This window comes from Salvelinus alpinus, chromosome 10 (assembly GCF_045679555.1).
Source record: "Salvelinus alpinus chromosome 10, SLU_Salpinus.1, whole genome shotgun sequence".
In the NCBI taxonomy this organism is placed as follows: Eukaryota; Metazoa; Chordata; class Actinopteri; order Salmoniformes; family Salmonidae; genus Salvelinus; species Salvelinus alpinus.
Window position 1 is genome coordinate 80,867,139 of NC_092095.1, and position 22,260 is coordinate 80,889,398.

Here is a 22,260-nt window from a genome sequence, read left to right on the forward strand (position 1 = left end):
TGTAATATAGTATTGCCATCATTTTGACTCAACTATTAAAATATTCTTCCTATTGGTGTGATTTAGTGATTTTACGGTAAGAAGTGGTATAATCATCATTGGTTGTAATGCCCATGATGTCCAGCGGATGGTGCACTTGAGCCAGATACAAAAAGTCTCTCTACGTCGTGTCCGTCGTCCAGACAACGCCGTGTAAACTCCCAGTGCTTTCTGAGGACCAAAACACACTGGCATGTTGTGACAAGAGAAATGACTGAAAACATCAACATGTCATCGGGCTGACTGGTTATGACTGAGTTTCGAAAACGAAACGTTTGATATTTGAAGAAAACAAAAAGTTAGAAGAATCGTACATAAAGATCTCTTACAGGTAAAGAGAAGATACATTACACATATGCTGCCGTAAGAAGATAGCTAACGTTTGCTAGCTAGCTATCGTTTCTATCAATGAGATTATAGGCACCTTGAGTATATCTCATTAAACCCAGTTTAGTCAACTCAAAGCTGGTCAAGCTACGTTTTGGTAAACTAGGTCCAAGGATGAAGGTTTACGAAAATAGCTAGCTAGTCACGCTGCTGACTATCTAACCAGGTGGCTAGCTAACGTTAGTTTGCTAATTTATTAACAGCTAGCTAGCCTAACATGTTACGCTAATTAGCTAGCTAGCTACATCAGACAGGGTATCAACTCCATTCTCTTTCGTTGTTGCTGACGCATTAGCTATGAATCAAAACGAGACCCTCAACTACCCTAAATGTGAAGAAAGAAACATAGTGCTACGTGTGGCGCTTGCTGTAGCTATTGAAATGCTAAGTTAGCCAGTCAGCTAGCTAGCGGCTAAACCCTCTTCTTCTTCGTGTGAATTTCCGGCAGACTGGACGCTGTGTTGCGTATTGCTGCCTTTCGCAGGTCAGAGTGCGGATTGAACATTTTGGTTTTAAAAAAAGGGGGGGATGCGAAAATCATAAATTGCATCACCATCTAACCCTGCACCAGTGGAGGCTGCTGCGGGGAGAGCTGCTCATTATAATGGCTGGAATAGAGTGTAATAGATGGAATGGATTGAATGGAACGGTATGTAACCCATGAAAACCATGTTTCTGATACCATTCCATTTACTCCATTCCAGCCATTATAATGAACCATCCTCCCCTCAGCAGCCTCCACTGCCCGACACCAACACTGCCCCACCTCATCCCACTACGTTGTCCCTAAATGATCCTACACCCGGGTGGAGGATGGACTTCCTTCTCTTAACTTCCTGTAGATCTTCAGCACTAATCTCATCTTTCATCTGTGATTTCCGCTCCATCAGTGCAGTTGATCATCATGGCTATAAAACGCAAGAAATCCAACCTGTTATGATCTCTCTCTTCAGACCTCCTCACTGGGGGGGGGGGGGGGCTCTCAGTCGAATCACTCAGACTTTTCTGTCCTACTCTCTCTCTTCAGACCTCCTCACTGGGGGGGCTCCCAGTCGAATCACTCAGACTTTTCTGTGCTACTCTCTCTCTTCAGACCTCCTCACTGGGGGGGGCCTCCCAGTCGAATCACTCAGACTTTTCTGTCCTACTCGAACTCTGGCAATCTCAACCCCTCTCTCGCTCTTCAGACCTCCTCACTGGGGGGGGGGGGGGGGGGGGGGGGGGCTCCCAGTCGAGGGGGGGGGGGCTCCCAGTCGAATCACTCAGACTTTTCTGTCCTTCTCGAACTCTGGCAATCTCAACCCCTCTCTCTCTGACAGGGCACTTCGCAGCCCCAGCTGCATGGGCTCTCCCACAGTTAACACACAGTGCTTTTCTCTGTCTCTACTTTACACTCCCTCTGACGATGCCCTCCTGCATATTTCTCACATCGTGGGGATCTCCCTTCTACACAATGCTGCAATATGGCAGAATCCTTGGCACCTAAAGCACCGTAGCGGGTTCGGAATAAAGGCCCTCATAGATTAACAAATATAACCTAACCTGACCTTATCAGGTAGAAACTCTGTGTCAAAGCTCAACAAGACAGACAGGGTATTCTCAGTCTTGCCATTGCCACCGGGTCTACGTCTCACCAAACGGCGGGCGTCAACAACACAAGGAATATGATGTATCATTTGATCCGCCCCTACGCCACCCCACTGGTCCTTTACCCCTAGGATTAGGCCTGACACCCCACTGGTCCTTTACCCCTAGGATTAGGCCCGACACCCCACTGGTCCTTTACCCCTAGGATTAGGCCTGACACCCCACTGGTCCTTTACCCCTAGGATTAGGCCTGACACCCCACTGGTCCTTTACCCCTAGGATTAGGCCTGACACCCCACTGATCCTTTACCCCTAGGATTAGGCCTGACACCCCACTGATCCTTTACCCCTAGGATTAGGCCCGACACCCCGGGTTGTTTGGACTAATGATTAGGCCCGACACCCCGGGTTGTAGACTAATGATCAGGCCCGACACCCAGGGTTGTTTGGACTAAAGATTAGGCCCGACACCCCAGGTTGTTTGGACTAATGATTAGGCCCTACACCCCGGGTTGTTTGGACTAATGATTAGGCCCGACACCCCGGGTTGTTTGGACTAATGATTAGGCCCGACACCCCGGGTTGTTTGGACTAAAGATTAGGCCCGACACCCTGGGTTGTTTGGACTAAAGATTAGGCCCTACACCCCAGGTTGTTTGGACTAATGATTAGGCCCGACACCCCGGGTTGTAGACTAATGATCAGGCCCGACACCCAGGGTTGTTTGGACTAAAGATTAGGCCCGACACCCCAGGTTGTTTGGACTAATGATTAGGCCCTACACCCCGGGTTGTTTGGACTAATGATTAGGCCCGACACCCCGGGTTGTTTGGACTAAAGATTAGGCCCTACACCCCGGGTTGTTTGGACTAATGATTAGGCCCTACACCCCGGGTTGTTTGGACTAATGATTAGGCCCTACACCCCGGGTTGTTTGGACTAACGATTAGTCCCGACACCCCGGGTTGTAGACTAATGATTAGGCCCTACACCCCGGGTTGTAGACTAATGATTAGGCTCAATACCCCGGGTCATTTGGACTAATGATTAGACCCTACACCCCGGGTTGTTTGGACTAACGATTAGTCCCGACACCCCGGGTTTGCAGTGCACATTCAGTTGTCACACGTTTATTGCTGTGTGATGGTCTTAGCTACTATAATACAGTATATTTTTATTCAACAGAGACCCCGGGAATAAGACGGAACAGCGATGGGTCTGTTTGATAAACTAGCTGGCTGGCTGGGCCTGAAGAAGAAGCAAGTCAACGTTCTGTGTCTGGGATTGGACAACAGCGGCAAGACCACGATCATCAACCAACTCAAACCATCCAATGTAAGTCTACACTAGTAGCCTGGATCAATTAGGTCTACTTACTTAATGGCCTAGATGAGAATGAGTTAGTGGTTTGCTGTGATATAGTACGGCCACTTAAAGATACGGCTGGTAAAAGTCACATATATACATACAGGTGTAAACAAATGAAGACACTTTTAGGATTAGAGTAAGTCAGTATAGTTACTGGTTTTCAGAGGATACGGAGGAGGAGATGGAGAGGGAGAGAGAGAGGAGGAGATGGAGAGAGAGAGAGAGAGAGGAGGAGGAGATGGAGAGAGAGGAGGAGATGGAGAGAGAGAGAGAGGAGGAGATGGAGAGAGAGAGAGAGAGAGAGAGAGAGGAGGAGATGGAGAGAGAGAGAGAGGAGGAGATGGAGAGAGAGAGAGAGAGAGAGGAGGAGATGGAGAGAGAGAGAGAGGAGGAGATGGAGAGAGAGAGAGAGAGAGAGGAGGAGATGGAGAGAGAGAGAGAGGAGGAGATGGAGAGAGAGAGAGAGAGAGAGAGAGGAGGAGGAGATGATGGAGAGAGAGAGGGAGAGAGAGAGAGAGAGGAGGAGATGGAGAGAGAGAGAGAGAGAGAGGAGGAGATGGAGAGAGAGAGAGAGAGGAGGAGATGGAGAGAGAGAGAGAGGAGGAGAGGAGATGGAGAGAGAGAGAGGAGGAGAGAGAGAGAGAGAGAGAGGAGGAGATGGAGAGAGAGAGAGAGGAGGAGATGGAGAGAGAGAGAGAGGAGGAGATGGAGAGAGAGAGAGAGGAGGAGATGGAGAGAGAGAGAGAGGAGGAGATGGAGAGAGAGAGAGAGAGGAGGAGATGGAGAGAGAGAGAGAGAGAGAGAGGAGGAGAGAGAGAGAGAGAGAGAGAGAGAGGAGGAGATGGAGAGAGAGGAGGAGGAGATGGAGAACCAATACTAATGTATTCCTGTGTAATTAACCAATACTAATGTATTCCTGTGTAATTAACCAATACTAATGTATTCCTGTGTAATTAACCATTACTCATGTATTCCTGTGTAATTGACCATTACTAATGTATTCCTGTGTAATTAACCAATACTAATGTATTCCTGTGTAATTGACCATTACTAATGTATTCCTGTGTAATTAACCAATACTAATGTATTCCTGTGTAATTAACCATTACTAATGTATTCCTGTGTAATTAACCATTACTAATGTATTCCTGTGTAATTGACCATTACTAATGTATTCCTGTGTAATTGACCATTACTAATGTATTCCTGTGTAATTAACCACTACCAATGTATTCCTGTGTCATGCAGGCCCAGACACAAGACATCGTCCCGACCATTGGCTTCAGCATCGAGAAGTTCAAGACATCAAGGTGATCAATGAGACAATAATGGATGACTGTACGATGGTCAGATGTTCTGAACTATACCTTGAAGGTTGTTGGAGGAACGTTGTCTGAACGTTATCACTACGATAGCCTTTTATGGGTCCCAAATGGCATCCCATTCCAATATAGTGCACTACTTTTCTCTCCAGTCTATATTCTCCTCTTCTCTCCAGTATATATTCTCCTCTTCTCTCCAGTATATATTCTCCTCTTCTCTCCAGTCTTCTATATTCTCCTCTTCTCTCCAGTCTATATTCTCCTCTTCTCTCCAGTCTATATTCTCCTCTTCTCTCCAGTCTTCTATATTCTCCTCTTCTCTCCAGTCTATATTCTCCTCTTCTCTCCAGTCTTCTATATTCTCCTCTTCTCTCCAGTCTTCTATATTCTCCTCTTCTCTCCAGTCTATATTCTCCTCTTCTCTCCAGTCTATATTCTCCTCTTCTCTCCAGTCTATATTCTCCTCTTCTCTCCAGTCTTCTATATTCTCCTCTTCTCTCCAGTCTTCTATATTCTCCTCTTCTCTCCAGTCTATATTCTCCTCTTCTCTCCAGTCTATATTCTCCTCTTCTCTCCAGTCTATATTCTCCTCTTCTCTCCAGTCTATATTCTCCTCTTCTCTCCAGTCTATATTCTCCTCTTCTCTCCAGTCTATATTCTCCTCTTCTCTCCAGTCTATATTCTCCTCTTCTCTCCAGTCTATATTCTCCTCTTCTCTCCAGTATATATTCCCCTCTTCTCTCCAGTCTATATTCTCATCTTCTCTCCAGTCTATATTCTCCTCTTCTCTCCAGTCTATATTCTCCTCTTCTCTCCAGTCTTCTATATTCTCCTCTTCTCTCCAGTCTATATTCTCCTCTTCTCTCCAGTCTTCTATATTCTCCTCTTCTCTCCAGTCTATATTCTCATCTTCTCTCCAGTCTATATTCTCCTCTTCTCTCCAGTCTATAATTCTCCTCTTCTCTCCAGTCTATATTCTCTCCAGTCTATATTCTCCTCTTCTCTCCAGTCTATATTATCCTCTCCTCTCCAGTCTATATTCCCCTCTTCTCTCCAGTCTATATTCTCCTCTTCTCTCCAGTCTATATTCTCCTCTTCTCTCCAGTCTATATTCTCCTCTTCTCTCCAGTCTTCTATATTCTCCTCTTCTCTCCAGTCTATATTCTCCTCTTCTCTCCAGTCTATATTCTCCTCTTCTCTCCAGTCTATATTCCCCTCTTCTCTCCAGTCTATATTCTCCTCTTCTCTCCAGTCTATATTCTCCTCTTCTCTCCAGTCTATATTCTCCTCTTCTCTCCAGTCTATATTCTCCTCTTCTCTCCAGTCTTCTATATTCTCCTCTTCTCTCCAGTCTTCTATATTCTCCTCTTCTCTCCAGTCTATATTCTCCTCTTCTCTCCAGTCTATATTCTCCTCTCCTCTCCAGTCTATATTCTCCTCTTCTCTCCAGTCTTCTATATTCTCCTCTTCTCTCCAGTCTATATTCTCCTCTCCTCTCCAGTCTATATTCTCCTCTTCTCTCCAGTCTATATTCTCCTCTTCTCTCCAGTCTATATTCTCCTCTTCTCTCCAGTCTATATTCTCCTCTTCTCTCCAGTCTATATTCTCCTCTTCTCTCCAGTCTTCTATATTCTCCTCTTCTCTCCAGTCTATATCCTCCTCTTCTCTCCAGTCTAAATTCTCCTTTTCTCTCCAGTCTATATTCTCCTCTTCTCTCCAGTCTATATTCCCCTCTTCTCTCCAGTCTATATTCTCATCTTCTCTCCAGTCTATATTCTCATTTTCTCTCCAGTCTTCTAAATCCTCCTCTTCTCTCCAGTCTATATTCTCCTCTTCTCTCCAGTCTATATTCTCATCTTCTCTCCAGTCTATATTCCCCTCTTCTCTCCAGTCTATATTCTCCTCTTCTCTCCAGTCTATATTCTCCTCTTCTCTCCAGTCTATATTCTCCTCTTCTCTCCAGTCTATATTCTCCTCTTCTCTCCAGTCTAAATCCTCCTCTTCTCTCCAGTCTATATTCTCCTCTTCTCTCCAGTCTAAATCCTCCTCTTCTCTCCAGTCTCTCCTTCACAGTGTTCGACATGTCTGGCCAAGGGAGATACAGAAACCTCTGGGAACATTACTACAAGTGAGTCTGTTCAGACACACACACACACACACACACACACACACACACACACACACACACACACACACAGACAGTGATAAACACACACACACACACACACACCCACACACATGCACACACAGTGACAAACGCGCACACACTCACACACTGTGATGCACACACACTGAAACACACACACTGAAACACACACACTGAAACACACACACACACACTGAAACACACACTCACACACTGTGATGCACACACACTGAAACACACACACACACGGTAGGTAGTGCTGCCAGTGAATCATATTGACCCTCACCCCTCCCCCCCCTCTTCCCCCTCCCTCTCTCCCCCCTCTCCCCCCCCAGGGAGGGTCAAGCAATCATCTTTGTGGTGGACAGTGGAGACAAGTTGAGGATGGTGGTCGCTAAGGACGAACTGGACACGCTCCTCAACCACCCAGGTGAGTCATCCTCATTATACGCTCCTCAACCACCCAGGTGAGTCATCCTCATTATACGCTCCTCAACCACCCAGGTGAATCATCCTCATTATACACTCCTCAACCACCCAGGTGAGTCATCCTCATTATACGCTCCTCAACCACCCAGGTGAATCATCCTCATTATACGCTCCTCAACCACCCAGGTGAATCATCCTCATTATACGCTCCTCAACCACCCAGGTGAATCATCCTCATTACACGCTCCTCAACCACCCAGGTGAATCATCCTCATTAAACGCTCCTCAACCACCCAGGTGAATCATCCTCCTCATTATACGCTCCTCAACCACCCAGGTGAATCATCCTCATTATACACTCCTCAACCACCCAGGTGAATCCTCCTCCTCATTATACGCTCCTCAACCACCCAGGTGAATCATCCTCATTATACGCTCCTCAACCACCCAGGTGACTCATCCTCATTATACGCTCCTCAACCACCCAGGTGAAGCATCCTCATTACACGCTCCTCAACCACCCAGGTGAATCATCCTCCTCATTATACGCTCCTCAACCACCCAGGTGAATCATCCTCATTACACGCTCCTCAACCACCCAGGTGAATCATCCTCCTCATTATACGCTCCTCAACCACCCAGGTGAATCATCCTCCTCATTATACGCTCCTCAACCACCCAGGTGAATCATCCTCATTATACGCTCCTCAACCACCCAGGTGAATCATCCTCATTACACGCTCCTCAACCACCCAGGTGAATCATCCTCATTACACGCTCCTCAACCACCCAGGTGAATCATCCTCCTCATTATACGCTCCTCAACCACCCAGGTGAATCATTCTCATTATACACTCCTCAACCACCCAGGTGACTCATCCTCATTATACGCTCCTCAACCACCCAGGTGAATCATCCTCCTCATTACACGCTCCTCAACCACCCAGGTGAATCATCCTCCTCATTACACGCTCCTCAACCACCCAGGTGAATCATCCTCATTATACGCTCCTCAACCACCCAGATGAATCATCCTCATTATATGCTCCTCAACCACCCAGGTGAATCCTCCTCCTCATTATACGCTCCTCAACCACCCAGGTGAATCATCCTCATTATACGCTCCTCAACCACCCAGGTGAATCATCCTTATTATACACTCCTCAACCACCCAGGTGAATCATCCTCATTATACACTCCTCAACCACCCAGGTGAATCATCCTCATTATACACTCCTCAACCACCCAGGTGAATCATCTAGTGGTTAGAGTGTAGAGGCGGCAGGTAGCCTAGTGGTTAGAGTGTAGAGGCGGCAGGTAGCCTAGTGGTTAGAGTGTAGAGGCGGCAGGTAGCCTAGTGGTTAGAGTGTAGAGGCGGCAGGTAGCCTAGTGGTTAGAGTGTAGAGGCGGCAGGTAGCCTAGTGGTTAGAGTGTAGAGGCGGCAGGTAGCCTAGTGGTTAGAGTGTAGAGGTGGCAGGAAGCCTAGTGGTTAGAGTGTAGAGGTGGCAGGTAGCCTAGTGGTTAGAATGGAGAGGCGGTAGGTAGCCTAGTGGTTAGAGTGTAGAGGCGGCAGGTAGCCTAGTGGTTAGAGTGTAGAGGTGGCAGGTAGCCTAGTGGTTAGAATGTAGAGGCGGCAGGTAGCCTAGTGGTTAGAATGTAGAGGTGGCAGGTAGCCTCGTGGTTAGAGTGTAGAGGAGGCAGGTAGCCTAGTGGTTAGAATGTAGAGGCGGCAGGTAGCCTAGTGGTTAGAGTGTAGAGGTGGCAGGTAGCATAGTGGTTAGAGTGTAGAGGCGGCAGGTAGCCTAGTGGTTAGAGTGTAGAGGCGGTAGGTATCCTAGTGGTTAGAGTGGCGGCAGGTAGCCTAGTGGTTAGAGTGTAGAGGCGGCAGGTAGCCTAGTGGTTAGAGTGTAGAGGCAGCAGGTAACCTAGTGGTTAGAGTGTAGAGGCGGCAGGTAGCCTAGTGGTTAGAGTGTAGAGGTGGCAGGTAGCCTAGTGGTTAGAGTGTAGAGGTGGCAGGTAGCCTAGTGGTTAGAGTGTAGAGGTGGCAGGTAGCCTAGTGGTTAGAATGTAGAGGTGGCAGGTAGCCTAGTGGTTAGAGTGTAGAGGTGGCAGGTAGCCTAGTGGTTAGAGTGTAGAGGCGGCAGGTAGCCTAGTGGTTAGAGGTGGCAGGTAGCCTAGTGGTTAGAGTGTAGAGGCTGCAGGTCGCCTAGTGGTTAGAGTGTAGAGGCTGCAGGTCGCCTAGTGGTTAGAGTGTAGAGGTGGCAGGTCGCCTAGTGGTTAGAGCGTTGGACTAGTAACCAAAAGGTTGCAAGTTCAAATCCCCGAGCTGACAAGGTAAAAATCTGTCGTTCTGCCCTCTGAACAAGGCAGTTAACCCACTGTTCCTAGACCAGTTAACCCACTAGACCAGTTAACCCCACTGTTCCTAGACCAGTTAACCCCACTGTTCCTAGACCAGTTAACCCACTGTTCCTAGACCAGTTAACCCACTGTTCCTAGACCAGTTAACCCACTGTTCCTAGACCAGTTAACCCACTGTTCCTAGACCAGTTAACCCACTGTTCCTAGACCAGTTAACCCACTGTTCCTAGACCAGTTAACCCACTGTTCCTAGACCAGTTAACCCACTGTTCCTAGACCAGTTAACCCACTGTTCCTAGGGCCGTCATAGTAAATACGAATTTGTTGTTAACTGACTTGCCTAGTTAAATAAAGGTAAAATAAAAATATGACACAAATGCAACTTATATTGTGACTTGTTAAACACATGTTGACTCCTTTAGGCCGTAACAAAGGGCTTGAATACTTATTGACTCAAGACATTTCAGCGTTTCGTTTTAAATTAATTTGTAAACATTTCTAAAAACATAATTCCACTTTAACATTATGGGGTGTGTAGGTCAGTGACCAACAAAAACAATCTGAATGAATACCATTTTAAATTCCGCCTTGTAACACAACTTCCTGATTCTAACCTCGTCTCTGTAGACATAAAGCACCGGCGGATCCCCCTGCTGTTCTTTGCCAACAAGATGGACGTGAGAGACGCCCTGTCTTCGGTCAAGGTCTCCCAGCTACTCTGCCTGGAGAACATCAAGGACAAGCCCTGGCACATCTGGTACACGGACTAGTTTATAAAAACACCCAGAATCCATGTTGGCACACATTTCACCGTTTCTAAACCAGGTCCACGATTCAGTCCGTTACAAAACATTAGATTTCATACGGTCTGTTTTAGTCCAACCTCCAGAACAGGTTTTTATTTTAAATATATATATGACAAAACGCTGCCTTTTCTAATGGTTGTTGAAGCGTTGGTCTTCACTGACTTCCTCTCTTCCTGTCTGTTTCAGTGCCAGCGATGCTGTGAAAGGAGAGGGTTTACTAGAAGGTGTTGATTGGCTGCAAGGTACGGCAGACGATTCACTCTCTCTCTCTCTCTCATGGTTTCAGCTCACTAAATGTGTTTCAGGGATTTTACCATAGATATGTGATATGTAGAAGCTATATCTTCATTTATTTACCATAGATATGTGATATGTAGAAGCTAATAGCTTCATTTATTTACCATAGATATGTGATATGTAGAAGCTAATAGCTTCATTTATTTGACCATAGATATGTGATATGTAGAAGCTATAGCTTCATTTATTTACCATAGATATGTGATATGTAGAAGCTAATAGCTTCATTGATTTACCATAGTTATGTGATATGTAGAAGCTATATCTTCATTGATTTTACCATAGATATGTGATATGTAGAAGCTATATCTTCATTTATTTACCATAGATATGTGATATGTAGAAGCTAATAGCTTCATTTATTTACCATAGATATGTGATATGTAGAAGCTAATAGCTTCATTTATTTGACCATAGATATGTGATATGTAGAAGCTATAGCTTCATTTATTTACCATAGATATGTGATATGTAGAAGCTATAGCTTCATTTATTTACCATAGTTATGTGATATGTAGAAGCTATAGCTTCATTGAGTTTACCATAGATATGTGCTATGTAGAAGCTATAGCTTCATTTATTTTACCATAGTTATGTGATATGTAGAAGCTATAGCTTCATTGATTTTACCATAGTTATGTGATATGTAGAAGCTAATAGCTTCATTGAGTTTACCATAGATATGTGATATGTAGAAGCTATAGCTTCATTTATTTACCATAGTTATGTGATATGTAGAAGCTATAGCTTCATTTATTTACCATAGTTATGTGATATGTAGAAGCTATAGCTTCATTTATTTACCATAGATATGTGATATGTAGAAGCTAATAGCTTCATTTATTTACCATAGTTATGTGATATGTAGAAGCTATAGCTTCATTTATTTACCATAGTTATGTGATATGTAGAAGCTATAGCTTCATTTATTTACCATAGTTATGTGATATGTAGAAGCTATAGCTTCATTTATTTACCATAGTTATGTGATATGTAGAAGCTATAGCTTCATTTATTTACCATAGATATGTGATATGTAGAAGCTAATAGCTTCATTTATTTACCATAGTTATGTGATATGTAGAAGCTAATAGCTTCATTGATTTACCATAGATATGTGATATGTAGAAGCTAATAGCTTCATTTAAATCGTGGTTTATTTCCATTTGACTTCCGTCTGTAGATGAAATGTCCCTGTGAGTATTTGACGTCATTAGTGTTTAGTGTAGCAGACTGGCAGTATAACCCCATAATGGTCCTTTAGTCCACGTCATTAGTGTTTAGTGTAGCAGACTGGCAGTATAACCCCATAATGGTCCTTTAGTCCACGTCATTAGTGTTTAGTGTAGTAGACTGGCAGTATAACCCCATAATGGACCTTTAGTCCACGTCATTAGTGTTTAGTGTAGCAGACTGGCAGTATAACCCCATAATGGTCCTTTAGTCCACGTCATTAGTATTTAGTGTAGCAGACTGGCAGTATAACCCCATAATGGTCCTTTAGTCCACGTCATTAGTGTTTAGTGTAGCAGACTGGCAGTATAACCCCATAATGGACCTTTAGTCCACGTCATTAGTGTTTAGTGTAGCAGACTGGCAGTATAATCCCATAATGGACCTTTAGTCCACGTCATTAGTGTTTAGTGTAGTAGACTGGCAGTATAACCCCATAATGGTCCTTTAGTCCACGTCATTAGTGTTTAGTGTAGCAGACTGGCAGTATAACCCCATAATGGTCCTTTAGTCCACGTCATTAGTGTTTAGTGTAGCAGACTGGCAGTATAACCCCATAATGGACCTTTAGTCCACATCATTAGTGTTTAGTGTAGCAGACTGGCAGTACAACCCCATAATGGTCCTTTAGTCCACGTCATTAGTGTTTAGTGTAGTAGACTGGCAGTATAACTCCATAATGGTCCTTTAGTCCACGTCATTAGTGTTTAGTGTAGCAGACTGGCAGTACAACCCCATAATGGTCCTTTAGTCCACATCATTAGTGTTTAGTGTAGCAGACTGGCAGTATAACCCCATAATGGACCTTTAGTCCACGTCATTAGTGTTTAGTGTAGTAGACTGGCAGTATAACTCCATAATGGACCTTTAGTCCACGTCATTAGTGTTTAGTGTAGCAGACTGGCAGTATAACCCCATAATGGTCCACGTCATTAGTGTTTAGTGTAGCAGACTGGCAGTACAACCCCATAATGGACCTTTAGTCCACGTCATTAGTGTTTAGTGTAGCAGACTGGCAGTATAACCCCATAATGGACCTTTAGTCCACGTCATTAGTGTTTAGTGTAGCAGACTGGCAGTATTACCCCATAATGGTCCTTTAGTCCACATCATTAGTGTTTAGTGTAGCAGACTGGCAGTATTACCCCATAATGGACCTTTAGTCCACATCATTAGTGTTTAGTGTAGTAGACTGGCAGTATAACCCCATAATGGACCTTTAGTCCACGTCATTAGTGTTTAGTGTAGCAGACTGGCAGTATAACCCCATAATGGACCTTTAGTCCACGTCATTAGTGTTTAGTGTAGCAGACTGGCAGTATAACCCCATAATGGTCCTTTAGTCCACGTCATTAGTGTTTAGTGTAGCAGACTGGCAGTATAACCCCATAATGGTCCTTTAGTCCACGTCATTAGTGTTTAGTGTAGTAGACTGGCAGTATAACCCCATAATGGTCCTTTAGTCCACGTCATTAGTGTTTAGTGTAGCAGACTGGCAGTATAACCCCATAATGGACCTTTAGTCCACGTCATTAGTGTTTAGTGTAGCAGACTGGCAGTATAACCCCATAATGGTCCTTTAGTCCACGTCATTAGTGTTTAGTGTAGCAGACTGGCAGTATAACCCCATAATGGTCCTTTAGTCCACGTCATTAGTGTTTAGTGTAGTAGACTGGCAGTATAACCCCATAATGGTCCTTTAGTCCACGTCATTAGTGTTTAGTGTAGCAGACTGGCAGTATAACCCCATAATGGACCTTTAGTCCACGTCATTAGTGTTTAGTGTAGCAGACCGGCAGTATAACCCCATAATGGACCTTTAGTCCACGTCATTAGTGTTTAGTGTAGTAGACTGGCAGTATAACCCCATAATGGTCCTTTAGTCCACGTCATTAGTGTTTAGTGTAGTAGACTGGCAGTATAACCCCATAATGGACCTTTAGTCCACGTCATTAGTGTTTAGTGTAGCAGACTGGCAGTATAACCCCATAATGGTCCTTTAGTCCACGTCATTAGTGTTTAGTGTAGCAGACTGGCAGTATAACCCCATAATGGACCTTTAGTCCACGTCATTAGTGTTTAGTGTAGCAGACTGGCAGTATAACCCCATAATGGTCCTTTAGTCCACGTCATTAGTGTTTAGTGTAGTAGACTGGCAGTATAACCCCATAATGGACCTTTAGTCCACGTCATTAGTGTTTAGTGTAGCAGACTGGCAGTATAACCCCATAATGGTCCTTTAGTCCACGTCATTAGTGTTTAGTGTAGTAGACTGGCAGTATAACCCCATAATGGACCTTTAGTCCACGTCATTAGTGTTTAGTGTAGCAGACTGGCAGTATAACCCCATAATGGTCCTTTAGTCCACGTCATTAGTGTTTAGTGTAGCAGACTGGCAGTATAACCCCATAATGGACCACGTCATTAGTGTTTAGTGTAGTAGACTGGCAGTATAACCCCATAATGGTCCACGTCATTAGTGTTTAGTGTAGCAGACTGGCAGTATAACCCCATAATGGACCTTTAGTCCACGTCATTAGTGTTTAGTGTAGCAGACTGGCAGTATAACCCCATAATGGACCTTTAGTCCACGTCATTAGTGTTTAGTGTAGCAGACTGGCAGTATAACCCCATAATGGTCCTTTAGCCCACGTCATTAGTGTTTAGTGTAGCAGACTGGCAGTATAACCCCATAATGGTCCTTTAGTTCACGTCATTAGTGTTTAGTGTAGCAGACTGGCAGTATAACCCCATAATGGTCCTTTAGTCCACGTCATTAGTGTTTAGTGTAGCAGACTGGCAGTATAACCCCATAATGGACCTTTAGTCCACGTCATTAGTGTTTAGTGTAGCAGACTGGCAGTATAACCCCATAATGGACCTTTAGTCCACATCATTAGTGTTTAGTGTAGTAGACTGGCAGTATAACCCCATAATGGACCTTTAGTCCACGTCATTAGTGTTTAGTGTAGTAGACTGGCAGTATAACCCCATAATGGTCCTTTAGTCCACGTCATTAGTGTTTAGTGTAGTAGACTGGCAGTATAACCCCATAATGGTCCTTTAGTCCACGTCATTAGTGTTTAGTGTAGCAGACTGGCAGTATAACCCCATAATGGACCTTTAGTCCACGTCATTAGTGTTTAGTGTAGTAGACTGGCAGTATAACCCCATAATGGTCCTTTAGTCCACGTCATTAGTGTTTAGTGTAGCAGACTGGCAGTATAACCCCATAATGGTCCTTTAGTCCACGTCATTAGTGTTTAGTGTAGCAGACTGGCAGTATAACCCCATAATGGACCTTTAGTCCACATCATTAGTGTTTAGTGTAGTAGACTGGCAGTATAACCCCATAATGGACCTTTAGTCCACGTCATTAGTGTTTAGTGTAGTAGACTGGCAGTATAACCCCATAATGGTCCTTTAGTCCACATCATTAGTGTTTAGTGTAGTAGACTGGCAGTATAACCCCATAATGGTCCTTTAGTCCACGTCATTAGTGTTTAGTGTAGCAGACTGGCAGTATAACCCCATAATGGACCTTTAGTCCACATCATTAGTGTTTAGTGTAGTAGACTGGCAGTATAACCCCATAATGGACCTTTAGTCCACGTCATTAGTGTTTAGTGTAGTAGACTGGCAGTATAACCCCATAATGGTCCTTTAGTCCACGTCATTAGTGTTTAGTGTAGTAGACTGGCAGTATAACCCCATAATGGTCCTTTAGTCCACGTCATTAGTGTTTAGTGTAGTAGACTGGCAGTATAACCCCATAATGGTCCTTTAGTCCACGTCATTAGTGTTTAGTGTAGCAGACTGGCAGTATAACCCCATAATGGTCCTTTAGTCCACGTCATTAGTGTTTAGTGTAGTAGACTGGCAGTATAACCCCATAATGGACCTTTAGTCCACGTCATTAGTGTTTAGTGTAGTAGACTGGCAGTATAACCCCATAATGGTCCTTTAGTCCACGTCATTAGTGTTTAGTGTAGCAGACTGGCAGTATAACCCCATAATGGTCCTTTAGTCCACGTCATTAGTGTTTAGTGTAGTAGACTGGCAGTATAACCCCATAATGGACCTTTAGTCCACGTCATTAGTGTTTAGTGTAGTAGACCGGCAGTACAACCCCATAATGGTCCTTTAGTCCACGTCATTAGTGTTTAGTGTAGTAGACTGGCAGTATAATCCCATAATGGTCCACGTCATTAGTGTTTAGTGTAGCAGACTGGCAGTATAACCCCATAATGGACCTTTAGTCCACGTCATTAGTGTTTAGTGTAGCAGACTGGCAGTATTACCCCATAATGGTCCTTTAGTCCACGTCATTAGTGTTTATTGTAGTAGACTGGCAGTATAACCCCATAATGGTCCTTTAGTCCACGTCATTAGTGTTTAGTGTAGTAGACTGGCAGTATTACCACATAATGGTCCTTTAGTCCACATCATTAGTGTTTAGTGTAGTAGACTGGCAGTATAACCCCATAATGGTCCTTTAGTCCACGTCATTAGTGTTTAGTGTAGTAGACTGGCAGTATAACCCCATAATGGTCCTTTAGTCCACGTCATTAGTGTTTAGTGTAGTAGACTGGCAGTATAACCCCATAATGGTCCTTTAGTCCACGTCATTAGTGTTTAGTGTAGTAGACTGGCAGTATAACCCCATAATGGACCTTTAGTCCACGTCATTAGTGTTTAGTGTAGCAGACTGGCAGTATAACCCCATAATGGTCCTTTAGTCCACGTCATTAGTGTTTAGTGTAGTAGACTGGCAGTATAATCCCATAATGGTCCACGTCATTAGTGTTTAGTGTAGCAGACTGGCAGTATAACCCCATAATCGACCTTTAGTCCACGTCATTAGTGTTTAGTGTAGTAGACTGGCAGTATAACCCCATAATGGTCCTTTAGTCCACGTCATTAGTGTTTAGTGTAGTAGACTGGCAGTATAACCCCATAATGGTCCTTTAGTCCACGTCATTAGTGTTTAGTGTAGTAGACTGGCAGTATTACCCCATAATGGTCCTTTAGTCCACGTCATTAGTGTTTAGTGTAGTAGACTGGCAGTATAACCCCATAATGGTCCTTTAGTCCACGTCATTAGTGTTTAGTGTAGTAGACTGGCAGTATAACCCCATAATGGACCTTTAGTCCACGTCATTAGTGTTTAGTGTAGCAGACTGGCAGTATAACCCCATAATGGTCCACGCCATTAGTGTTTAGTGTAGCAGACTGGCAGTATAACCCCATAATGGTCCACGCCATTAGTGTTTAGTGTAGCAGACTGGCAGTATTACCCCATAATGGTCCTTTAGCCCACGTCATTAGTGTTTAGTGTAGCAGACTGGCAGTATAACCCCATAATGGTCCTTTAGTCCACGTCATTAGTGTTTAGTGTAGTAGACTGGCAGTATAACCCCATAATGGTCCTTTAGTCCACGTCATTAGTGTTTAGTGTAGTAGACTGGCAGTATAACCCCATAATGGTCCTTTAGTCCACGTCATTAGTGTTTAGTGTAGCAGACTGGCAGTATAACCCCATAATGGTCCTTTAGTCCACGTCATTAGTGTTTAGTGTAGTAGACTGGCAGTATAACTCCATAATGGACCTTTAGTCCACGTCATTAGTGTTTAGTGTAGTAGACTGGCAGTATAACCCCATAATGGTCCTTTAGCCCACGTCATTAGTGTTTAGTGTAGTAGACTGGCAGTATAACCCCATAATGGACCTTTAGTCCACGTCATTAGTGTTTAGTGTAGCAGACTGGCAGTATAACCCCATAATGGACCTTTAGTCCACGTCATTAGTGTTTAGTGTAGCAGACTGGCAGTACAACCCCATAATGGTCCTTTAGTCCACGTCATTAGTGTTTAGTGTAGCAGACTGGCAGTACAACCCCATAATGGACCTTTAGTCCACGTCATTAGTGTTTAGTGTAGCAGACTGGCAGTATAACCCCATAATGGACCTTTAGTCCACGTCGTTAGTGTTTAGTGTAGCAGACTGGCAGTATAACCCCATAATGGTCCTTTAGCCCACGCCATTAGTGTTTAGTGTAGCAGACTGGCAGTATAACCCCATAATGGTCCTTTAGTCCACGTCATTAGTGTTTAGTGTAGTAGACTGGCAGTATAACCCCATAATGGTCCTTTAGTCCACGTCATTAGTGTTTAGTGTAGCAGACTGGCAGTATAACCCCATAATGGACCTTTAGTCCACGTCATTAGTGTTTAGTGTAGCAGACTGGCAGTATAACCCCATAATGGACCTTTAGTCCACGTCATTAGTGTTTAGTGTAGCAGACTGGCAGTACAACCCCATAATGGTCCTTTAGTCCACGTCATTAGTGTTTAGTGTAGCAGACTGGCAGTATAACCCCATAATGGACCTTTAGTCCACGTCATTAGTGTTTAGTGTAGCAGACTGGCAGTATAACCCCATAATGGACCTTTAGTCCACGTCGTTAGTGTTTAGTGTAGCAGACTGGCAGTATAACCCCATAATGGTCCTTTAGTCCACGTCATTAGTGTTTAGTGTAGTAGACTGGCAGTAGAACCCCATAATGGTCCTTTAGCCCACGCCATTCCAGTCGTCTGCCTTGGTCGACGTTCCCTTTCTCCCTTTGTGACGTGTCTCTAGATCCCTATAAACCTTCCACTGTTCATAGCTCCTCTTATGACCTCTTATAACCCCTCCCCTTCTTAGAGAACAATTTGAGATCTGATTGTCCTCCGTTTTCTTTTTTATCCAGATCAAATCAGAACGATGAGAACGTGAGAGGTTGAGAGAACGACGCGACGGGGGGAGGGGGGGGAAATGCCATCGTCTGGGTGGCGTCATGGCAACACTGGAGTCCCTCGGGCGTTGACCCCTGATGGTGTAAATTCTCAACATGCCTCCCACCACCACCACACGCGCGCCTCAGAAGAGTTGGCGCCAGCTATGACCTCTGACCTTTAAAGATCAACCAGTCTGGATGAAAGCCTTAGCAACGGCCCCTGGAAACAGATATTATGTTTTCAGATCATTCACACATCTTCACCAACAATTTCTCTTTTTACCCTCATTTCAAACGACCCAATAAACCAGTTTAACACGGAGTTATGTTCTGGACTGATATAATACAGTAATGTTCTGGACTGATATAATACAGTTATGTTCTGGACTGATATAATACAGTTATGTTCTGGACTGATATAATACAGTAATGTTCTGGACTGATATAATACAGTAATGTTCTGGACTGATATAATACAGTAATGTTCTGGACTGATATTCTACAGTAATGTTTTGACTGATATAATACAGTAATGTTTTGACTGATATAATACAGTAATGTTTTGGACTGATATTCTACAGTAATGTTTTGGACTGATATTCTACAGTAATGTTTTGACTGATATTCTACAGTAATGTTTTGGACTGATATTCTACAGTAATGTTTTGGACTGATATTCTACAGTAATGTTTTGGACTGATATTCTACAGTAATGTTTTGACTGATATTCTACAGTAATGTTTTGACTGATATTCTACAGTAATGTTTTGGACTGATATTCTACAGTAATGTTTTGGACTGATATTCTACAGTAATGTTTTGACTGATATTCTACAGTAATGTTTTGGACTGATATAATACAGTAATGTTTTGGACTGATATAATACAGTAATGTTTTGGACTGATATTGTACAGTAATGTTTTGGATTGATATTGTACAGTAACGTTTGGACTGATATAATACAGTAATGTTTTGGACTGATATAATACAGTAATGTTTTGGACTGATATAATACAGTAATCTTTTGAACTTAAATTTTACAGTAATGCCTACTTGGTCCTCTCAAAGCACTAGTTTAATATGTAATTTTCATGTTGGGTCCTCCTGGTAATGAACCGTAAACAAACAGCGGGAAAAATATGTATTGTATAACACTGATTGTATACTGTAAATGTTTTATGGGTTTAAATATACAGTGGGTTTTTACCGTAGCCTAGCGTGCCAGGCTCATAGCATGACAACAGGAATAATATGATTTGGGTAATTCTTCATCAAAATTATATATATTTTTTATACTACAGTTCATGACTCCAATGGTTGTACGTTTAAACGTTGACAGACACTTCAGGAAAAAGGGCCCCAGACGTTGTAAAATACTAAAACTCAAGATCCACACGTTTTATCACATCACACCTATGAATTAGTCCTTATTATATTTATCTAATGTAGATGTAGAGTTTCTCTTCTCCAACTGAGTCTTCACGTAGTGTCTCCAACGGTTCCATTTATTTGCATTGTACTGTTGAAGGTATGAGCAGAAGTTGCTGCAGTGTGTATTTCACTGTGTTGTATACTCGTGAGGACAGATGGTATGTTGTTAGAGTATTAGTCCTCCACTGTGTTGTATCTCGTGAGGACAGATGGTATGTTGTTAGAGTATTAGTCCTCCACTGTGTTGTATCTCGTGAGGACAGATGGTATGTTGTTAGAGTATTAGTCCTCCACTGTGTTGTATCTCGTGAGGACAGATGGTATGTTGTTAGAGTATTAGTCCTCCACTGTGTTGTATCTCGTGAGGACAGATGGTATGTTGTTAGAGTATTAGTCCTCCACTGTGTTGTATCTCGTGAGGACAGATGGTATGTTGTTAGAGTATTAGTCCTCCACTGTGTTGTATCTCGTGAGGACAGATGGTATGTTGTTAGAGTATTAGTCCTCCACATGTTGTAAACAAGAATGTCACATGTTGTTGTGTTTTATTGATCTGCCTTCCGTGACACATGGGAGAAGGATTAAAGAAATGTAGTCTCTCTCTCTCTCTCTCTCTCTCTCTCTCTCTCTCTCTCTCTCTCTCTCTCTCTCTCTCAATTTCAATTCAATTCAAGGGGCTTTATTGGCATGGGAAACATGTGTTAACATTGCCAAAGCAAGTGAGGTAGATATTATACAAAAGTGAAATAAACAATACAAAATTAACAGTAAACATTACACATACAGAAGTTTCAAAACAATAAAGACATTACAAATGTTATATTATATATATACAGTGTTGTAACAATGTACAAATGGTTAAAGCACACAAGTTAAAATAAATAAGCATAAATATGGGTTGTATTTACAATGGTGTTTGTTCTTCACTGGTTGCCCTTTTCTTGTGGCAACAGGTCACAAATCTTGCTGCTGTGATGGCACACTGTGGAATTTCACCCAGTAGATATGGGAGTTTACCAAAATTGGATTTGTTTTCAAATTCTCTGTGGGTCTGTGTAATCTGAGAGAAATATCTGTCTCTAATATGGTCAGACATTGGGCAGGAGGTTAGGAAGTGCAGCTCAGTTTCCACCTCATTTTGTGGGCAGTGTGCACATAGCCTGTCTTCTCTTGAGAGCCATGTCTGCCTACGGCGGCCTTTCTCAATAGCAAGGCTATGCTCACGGAGTCTGTACATAGTCAAAGCTTTCCTTAAGTTTGGGTCAGTCACAGTGGTCAGGTATTCTGCCACTGTGTACTCTCTGTTTAGGGCCAAATAGCATTCTAGTTTGCTCTGTTTTTTTGTTAATTCTTTCCAATGTGTCAAGTAATTATCTTTTTGTTTTCTCATGATTTGGTTGGGTCTAATTGTGCTGTTGTCCTGGGGCTCTGTGGGGTGTGTTTGTGTTTGTGAACAGAGCCCTAGGACCAGCTTGCTTAGGGGACTCTTCTCCAGGTTCATCTCTCTGTAGGTGATGGCTTTGTTATGGAAGGTTTGGGAATCGCTTCCTTTTAGGTGGTTGTAGAATTTAACGGCTCTTTTCTGGATTTTGATAATTAGTGGGTATCGGCCTAATTCTGCTCTGCATTCATTATTTGGTGTTCTACGTTGTACACGGAGGATATTTTTGCAGAATTCTGCATGCAGAGTCTCAATTTGGTGTTTGTCCCATTTTGTGAAATCTTGGTTGGTGAGCGGACCCCAGACCTCACAACCATAAAGGGCAATGGGCTCTATGTATCTCTCTCTCTCTCTCTCTCTCCCTCTCTCTCTGTCTCTCGCTCTCTCTCTCTGTCTCTCTCTCTCTCTGTCTCTTTCTCTCTCTTTCTGTCTCTCTCAATTCAATTGACTTTATTGACATGGCAAGTTCATTATTACTTACATTGTCAAAGTATATATATCGAAAAATAAATAAATATTTATATATAAATAAATGGTGGACCAACAGTAATAATAATAGTAGTAGTGGACATGGGATTACCATTAATAACAACTACAACAACAATATTAATCAGAACAACAATACATTAAAGC

The 22,260-nt window shown here is 43.3% G+C and overlaps 1 protein-coding gene across 1 annotated transcript; it reads left to right on the forward strand.

Annotated features, from left to right (window-relative positions):
• The first annotated feature begins 175 nt into the window (after nucleotides 1-175).
• arl6 (ARF like GTPase 6) lies at nucleotides 176-20,791 on the forward strand. Its single transcript, XM_071331025.1, has 8 exons — nucleotides 176-370; nucleotides 3,199-3,348; nucleotides 4,630-4,691; nucleotides 6,763-6,831; nucleotides 7,185-7,279; nucleotides 10,267-10,396; nucleotides 10,632-10,687; nucleotides 18,728-20,791. Exons 2-8 carry the CDS (start codon nucleotides 3,226-3,228, stop codon nucleotides 18,751-18,753), a joined length of 561 nt encoding a protein of 186 aa, XP_071187126.1. The 5' UTR covers nucleotides 176-370; nucleotides 3,199-3,225; the 3' UTR covers nucleotides 18,754-20,791.
• Nucleotides 20,792-22,260: the final 1,469 nt, after the last annotated feature.